Below are 7,778 nucleotides of genomic sequence, written 5' to 3'. Positions count from 1 at the left end.
TATATATACACACACACACACATATCAATATCAATCTATATATCTATCTGTCGATCTCTCTCTCTACATATAAATATGCAGATATAATTCCTATCTATCTATCTATCTATCTATCTATCTATCTATCTATCTGTCACATTGCATCATTATTTATCATTTTATCATTATGCTACAGTTGCTTGTAATTTAAACACAAGGTGGATATACAGATGGAATGAGCTGGTATCCTATCAAGCTATAAGAATGATAGAAAACATGCTAACAAAATGCCTCAGACCTGCAGCCCTTAGGCGGTTCTAGACACAGGCCAACAGAAGTGGCTCACTTATATGTTAAATGATGAAATATTGCCCTGCTTTTTGTTTCATTCGTTTTAATTGCCCTGTAGGCAGCAATTTATTCACACATATATACATTTATTGTTATTGATACTTCAATTAAAGATGAATTGTACAAGTTTATGTTCGCATACACCTCAGAAAGTATGTAGTTGCGCCCCTGGTTACTGGTTCACCTCTGCTCCAAACTCTCCTCAGCTCTCACTGATATTCGTATTTTAGCAGGGGGTGCGGTCTCCCCCTCCCCTAATTTTCTCCTGGGATCCTAATACCTCAACTCAACTCAACTCCTTCATTCCATCGGTTCCTAAATGAGAGGTTAGACCTTCAGCGCATTTTCACGTCCAAGCGCTCATTCCTCACGGTACGGCAAGGGTTTCTCTGACAAAAGCTTGGGATACTTTGAACCGCGACCTTACGGCCTCTGACCCGGGGGAACCGTTTTTTGTTGTGTGCAAATTGCTTTTTGTTCCGGAGGTGAAGAACCTCGGTGCTAACCGACCTACCTGTCCCATCCGCCGGTCCGCGGTGCATCGTGCCCAGGCATCAGCGTCCCCAGGTGAGTGAGCGGGTTTGTCGGGTCGGGGGGAAGTGGGAAGGTGGGGAGCAGAGCGGAGTCTGTATGGGAGAATATCGCCTGTTGCATGGACGTTTCTGACAGACCGAGAGAGATTTGGGTTAATAATCTGTCGAAAAACGGGGAACATCCTAAGACCATTTTAGTATCATTTACCAACGCTTTTTGCATAAGGAGAAAATCTTGTCCAGCTTAAAAAGTATGAATCTTTTCAGATATTACAGATTCCAAGTGGTTATTGTGGCTTGTTTTGTTTATTATTGTTTTTACCAAATAACTTTACACATTTTTAATATGTTCCTGTTTCGATCTAAGGACTAATAAATAAAGTTGACAAATATATATTTTTTATTATTTTTTTATTTTTTAGCAAAATGGTGCTGCTGTTACTCTAAGGCGCAAAAAGCTGACACATTTTTGATATTTTCGAAATTTTGAAAGTGGATAATGATGCTGCTGTAGAGTTTGAAAGTTTGTGTTTGAATGAATGAATGCAAGTGAGTGAGTGAGTGAGTGCAATGCTCTAGGTTCCCACTGGTTGCCTGGAGGTGACGCTGTGTACAGGCAGCATGAAGGTGGTGGTCAGAAAGTCAGACTGATTAGTCAACCTGTCTAAGCAGAAACAAATAAATATACATCAAATTGAAACTGAGTCTACACCCACATAGACAGATGAATGGTCATTGGATCCAAGATTCTGTTGACCATTATAAGCAATTGAGGCAATTTAATATTTCTGCATCAACTAGATACTTTGCAAATGAGAATGAGGGAGGAAAGTGTGAAATTGGTTGTCAAACCACTTTGCTCCTTATTTCTAACCTCTAATTAAACCATAGCCAATATTAAGTGTTGGGCTTTGCTATCAGCAGCAGTGTTAAGCTATCAGAAACTCTTTCTTTTATCAAACCAAGTATGACTTGGAAGGGTATTTTTAAATGTAACCTTTTTACTTTTGGATGTTGCTTATAGGTTCAAACAAGGCGTTGAATTCTGACTCGGGTAGATCTATAGGAGCTCAGCAGGTATTTCAGTGAGATGGTTGAGCTGGTAGAGCTCCAGTAAAACAGTCAGGCAGTCAACAAAACTGCTAACAGTAGCAGAGTCAACATCTGCTTCCAATCTAACGCCACTAACAAGAAGTGCTGTGTGTTCATCTGTATATGCGCTCCAGCTGTCACTCAAATCTCAAATCACTAAAAAAATGGTCCAGTGACTGGGAGACTGTCTCTGCTCTCCTTCCTATCTGCCCACAATTACATCAGAATATCTTTCTGCATCAGTGTGTATGAACACATGGTCTACATCTTTGCTTTTCTTTTTCATCTCAGCTCCAAACTGTCTGTCAAATCTACAGAGAAATTATGTATATATATAGTATAACTTTTTTTTTTTTTACTTCATCTGTACTTGCCGTTCCTCTTTTCTCACCCTCTTTACTCCTGCTTTAATTTTCGCTCCACTTGAGAGGATCATCTTACATCATACTCAGTGGGCAAACAAGGGAGAATATTATCAGAGTTGTTCTTCAGATATCAACTCACAAGACCATAAAATAGAAGTTAAGATTAATTGCTCTCTTATAAATGGATACAATCTACAACACGTGCTCCTACATTTAAAACAATTTTATATCTTAACCATCATAATTATATTCTTATATTTTTAGACATGTAATCCCAGCCCTGTAATTGGGCCACTTCTGTTCTGCATGGGAAGTTGCAAATTTTTTTGAGGTGACAGGTATTGGTGGCAGGAAGCACTTTGATGGACTCATTGTCCAAAGAGTTTAGTACTTATTGGACAATTTTTAGATTTATGGACAATGACTTATGGGCTTTTGATGATATTTGGAAAGGAATAACTTGATTTTTGAGCAAGCCTAGACTTATTGAATGTGGTCATTATTTCAAGATAAAGAAAGTGTGTCACTCCTGTCCATTGAACACTTAAGTGGCTTTCAGTATCTGCTTAGCCTCTAAAATCTAAGAGGAAGGAAAAACACTCTTAAAGCAAACAGTTTAAGAGAAATGTCCAATATGACAAGCTTGAAACTGCCATTTATGCAAAAAGTATTGCACATTCCCCTGTTGCAACTGTAACATCTTGAAAGTCCATTGTGCATAATTTTTTTCACAGCTGGCTATATAAATTCAGCATTACAGCATCAGTGTTGTTTAGTCTTTGTGGTTCTGGGATTTTATTTTAGGTTTTGTCTGAATTTAATTTTACTTACAACTTTCTGTATTTGCTCTTTTTTAAGTGCATGGATTATAACTGCTTTTGAGAAAAATATAAACAATTTGCACTTATGCTATTGCAGATGTTTTCCTGTGAACTTGTGTTTAATATCTGTGCTTATGCCAAATTAAATGTAAATAAGTAAAGAATCGGTACCAGGTCACTGTGTTATGCATCCTATAGACATTTTATGTGATAGACAAACACAAAGAAGGCGCTGAAGGAAAATGACATGATTTTATATCTTTATATCTTTCTAACCAACAATCTAAAAAGTGTGGACTTCATCCAAGAATCAGACAACAGCTGTGTAATTTGATTTCAGATTAGGAACAGCTGTTCTGTGAAGGCTCAGACGTTTGTACTTTACTGAAGCATAATGCCTCAGTCTAAGTCTATATCTTCATCTAATTGAGAAATTACAAAAGGAAAAGATGTCTTCCATACAATCTGACTGATCTTGAGTTCTTTTGTAGAAAAAAAATAATCAAAGGAAAACATAGTAAAGAAACATAATACATGTATTACTTATTATATTTTCTCTTTTGCTGTACAGGCTACTAGCAATATCTTTTAGGGTTATTTTAATAGTTCAATATCATTTCAAAACTCGTTAGCTGGCATTGCAGGGCTACGTCTGTGTAGCTTTGATAAGTTATGATCCTTTGTCACTTGATGTCATTACATCCTGCTCTGTGGAGCTTTAAACCAAAACAAAACTACAGACACAAACTCAGGCACTTAGACTCCCGCAAATCGATCTGACAGAGAGTCAAAATCAACATTTACTCACCTTGTCTATTATCATCTGTGATGTCCACTTTATCCATGACAGCCTTTGCTCATTTAGGATTGGGTGCATTTCAGGTTCATGGTCTCTCTGTGTTGACAAAGGTTGTGTAGAAAATCTTCAAGTCCAACTGTACAAGACCCAGTTGTTTATGAGATGGTCATAAATATCAATATTTAGTTGGACAGGCATATGTATGCCAGGCCAAGTTTTATTCTGGCAGAAAAATAATGCCTCCTCTGTGCTACACCGGGTCCAACGGCTTTGTAATTTGACTCATGCAGCTGTTGACTTAACTTAGCTTTAGGTTCCAGTTTGATGGTCTGCTGAAATCTAATATTTGTTAATCCTTCTATATGTACAAAACACACATCCTCTGTAATTATTAAAATGAAAAAAGAAAGTGTCCATCCAAAGATAATGCATACAAGAGTCAGTCATTCTTTGCATTCATTTGCAGCCAAGCAAAATCAGGTCATGGCTCTTACTGTCTGGTGAGGAGGAAAGATGTTCTTCCGCTTCTTGGTTCAAGAGCTATTCTTTTGATTTAAAGTGAAAAAGTTTCTAGTGCCAAAGATTAATTTCCTCTAATTCCAATTCCAGAATTCCCAAACTCTGCAGCGACATTCCATCCTCGCTGTGTGAAGAACTGCATTAATTACTTTCTGCAAAATGTCCATCTGACCATGAACTGATCCATGTGATGGTATCTTAGTTCAGTCTACAGTAACAGGAGCTTTGATGGAAAACAAATGTGAGAGTGTGTTTCTGTTTGCTCTGCATTATGAGCTTATTATCTAGTTTCAGTGTGTAAGAAGTGTGTGGTGTGTGTGTGTGTGGTTCAGTCTGTATACCTACAGAGATAATCACCTGTTCCTGAACTGCTTCTTTCTCACACACACCTTTCTCTTTAACAAACACACATATTTGAAGACTACATTTTTCACAAATAGGATATTCTGTTTTTTTTATAGTTATTAAGTCAGTCTAATGTACAATACATGACTTTAAGGCATTTTATTGTGAGAAGGTGATTGTTTTATACTGAAGAAAAGTGTTGCTTTTAAAGGTTTTTGAATGGAAAAATGTCAAACAAACAAACAGAAAAGAAATGGGTACAAAAAAAGTTGCTTATCTTATCTAAAACCTGGCCGTAGACGGGAAAACAGGAAAAGTCTATCCTGGAGCTAATCTTTCTATCCAACTCTGTAACATTCTTTATTTTTGAAGTACTGCATACAGATCCATTTAAAGAAATAATAGTAAACTGTAAACTTTGTCTAAAAAGGGACAGTGTGCAGCTCAAACCTATTTTATATGCTGCACCAGGTTATAGCATAATCTAATTCATGTCTATCTGCAGGATGAAATTATAATTACCATCATATTATTAGAAAGTTCATTCATTATTTTCAGGAACTAATTTCACTTATAACTAATTATGCACAGAGTTATGTTTAAGCATTTAGTTCTTAATTGTGATACTTCTCTGCGTATGTGGTCTTGGACATGGCAGCAGGATGAAACTGTTAAACCATCTTTATGGATTTGAAACAACACTCTCTGCAGCAGGTCTGCCATACTACTTATATCCACAGAGGTGACACACATGATAAGTTTGCTTCCTTTGCGATGGAGTGTTTACATTCATCTTAAAGTGAGACATCTCCTGCAGTGTCTCCAGCTGCTAAACACTTTAGAGTGTTTAGCAGCTACTCTTTTTTTTTAGTTAGCAACAATTTGAACTGAAAATAACAATCTTTGTGTGAAAAAGCACACTTGCATTATTTACTGCAATCCTGAGTTATCTGTAAAAGTGTTTTACTTTATTTGCGTAAAGAGATACCAGAGAAACACCTCAGATTTAAAGACAAAAGGTGCGGGACTTTACATTTAGGTAAAGGTCTCATATAAATAACATGGAAAATAATTAAATGTGCTCCTCTAAAACCCTATTAGATTCAAAATTCACTACTAAATCAGCAATCTGTAAAGCATGCCCGAAGAAGAGTAAGTTACAACCCAGTTACATCAGACATGGACCAGCATCTTGTTCGTACAACTTATTCTGCAGGAGCGTCAAACTGAAGTTGGGGTCAGCTCAGAGTTTGTTTCACGCAGTGGTTGTATAGTTTGAGTGGACATGAGGGAAATATTTTTGGGAAATCTGTAAAATCTATCCACTTGCTTAGCTCACAGATTTGAGTGTTTATGCTCTCTTTTCTGATATTCAAGTAAGTAAAGATTTGTGTGTTTGATTAACGTTAAACCAAGCAATTGGCAGATGGGATGAAGTGGTTAAATAGCAAATGGCCTGCAATTGTATTGCTACTTATCAAGTCTAGAACAGCAAAAACTGTACTGTGCAATAGCCCTTTAATTTCAGAGGCTAAAATATGAGAAACCAGTTTCAGAGTCATTCACCTCTTCTGTTTATGAGTGTATTTCCTAACAGAGTCTTCCTACACTGTGTATAACAGAGAACAGTGTCTGCACATGTATAATTATACCAAGATTTGGTCTAATTAGTCAATAAATCACATCAACAGTCTTATCTGTAAGACAAAAATGTACAATACACTTTTCAGAGTTCAGCAATGTCTGTAACTCCAAAAGAGTTTACTGAAAAGTTTTCTGCGGTCAAGCATCTCTGAAAAGTAATCTAAAACAGTTCTACTGTGTACATGCAGAGAAGTTTGACACATGTATTAATGAAATGGAAAAGCCTAAAAAAAACATTAAAATAAATGTTTCAAAGCCAAACTTGTATTCAAAGCCAAACTCCATGTATTTAAGAGCAAATAGGCTGGCACAAAGAGAACGTTGTGTTTTTACTGCCAAAATGTAAAAAATACAGTTTATGTTTCATCTGTTGTAATCTCTCTTGCATGCCGGCGTATGCCAATGCCAACTTGGGCCCCACTATTCTTCAGAAGTAGATCTATAAACGTAACGGCTGGTTGGCGCTGCAGTATGTGGCATCAAACTGCCTCACAAACATTTAACTGCCGTTTGCTTTGATTTTAAACTCTTAAGTACATTTTTCTTTTCAGTTTATTTCAGCTTTCAAATGTTCAGTAATTGCACAGCCTGCTATATTTTTGAAGAACGTAAGGAGGCAAACAGTTGTGATTTATGTAAAGTGTTAATGAAAGGAAATAGGATCCCAGTAAAAGCCGCACTGATAACTGACTGTCAACACTGTTTGCGGCTTTCACCCTGGCCAGTTAATAAGATGTTTAAAGAGAAAATATGGGCTGAATGATCTTCTTTGTGGATACTTCTAGAACATATGCTGGCCTGTGGGAGGCAGTGGAGATGTGTGTGCTTGAGTGTCAGTGGTGCTGAGCAGCAGCAGCAGGATTGTAGTGGGCCATTGTTTGGTGATGGTGAGATGACGACTCAGGAGGAGGTGGAGGGGTGGTGGGTAAGGGGCACTTCTCCACAGAAAGTTAGACTGAGGAGTCTTTGTTTAACACATATACACACACAATTCATGGTTACACAACCTCAAGTCTCAAGCTGTCTCATTAACGACTCATTAATACAGCATAAAATATGAGCTTTCTTTTTCTAATATCCATACTGGTTCCTTTCTAATAGTGTATAATAATTTCACAAAGTCACAAGCTAACTTTTCATTAATAAATCCAGCTTCAGCAGTCAGCGGCTGTGATCGTCTACCTGCCACTAAAATCCTAGTAAATACTGTCAATAGCAGCAGCATGAAAAAACACATGCAGTGGTTCCATCCATCCATCCATCCATCCATCCATCCATCCATCCATCCATCCATCCATCCATCCATCCATCCATCCATCCATCCCTCTCA

The 7,778-nt window shown here is 37.3% G+C and overlaps 2 protein-coding genes across 28 annotated transcripts in view; one reads left to right on the top strand and one right to left on the bottom strand.

Annotated features, from left to right (window-relative positions):
- Positions 1-3,986, bottom strand: part of rbpjl (recombination signal binding protein for immunoglobulin kappa J region-like) — a 17,357-nt gene extending 13,371 nt beyond the window's left edge. The window contains exons 1-2 of the mRNA XM_007569657.1: positions 3,950-3,986; positions 845-992 (exon numbers count right to left, since the gene is read on the bottom strand). Coding sequence (XP_007569719.1) covers positions 845-992; positions 3,950-3,986 — 185 coding nt within the window. The remainder of the gene's footprint in view (positions 1-844; positions 993-3,949) is intronic.
- Positions 808-7,778, top strand: part of matn4 (matrilin 4) — a 60,798-nt gene continuing 53,827 nt past the window's right edge. For 26 of the 27 annotated variants that reach the window (XM_016680483.1, XM_016680482.1, XM_016680476.1 and 23 more), the window contains exon 1: positions 808-897. The gene's annotated coding sequence lies outside the window, so the exon portion shown is untranslated. The remainder of the gene's footprint in view (positions 898-7,778) is intronic. The other variant, XM_016680464.1, reaches the window with a different exon arrangement.

Source organism: Poecilia formosa, unplaced genomic scaffold (genome assembly GCF_000485575.1).
Source record: "Poecilia formosa unplaced genomic scaffold, Poecilia_formosa-5.1.2 Scaffold243, whole genome shotgun sequence".
NCBI lineage: Eukaryota > Metazoa > Chordata > Actinopteri > Cyprinodontiformes > Poeciliidae > Poecilia > Poecilia formosa.
This window is presented reverse-complemented; position numbering and strand designations above follow the sequence as displayed.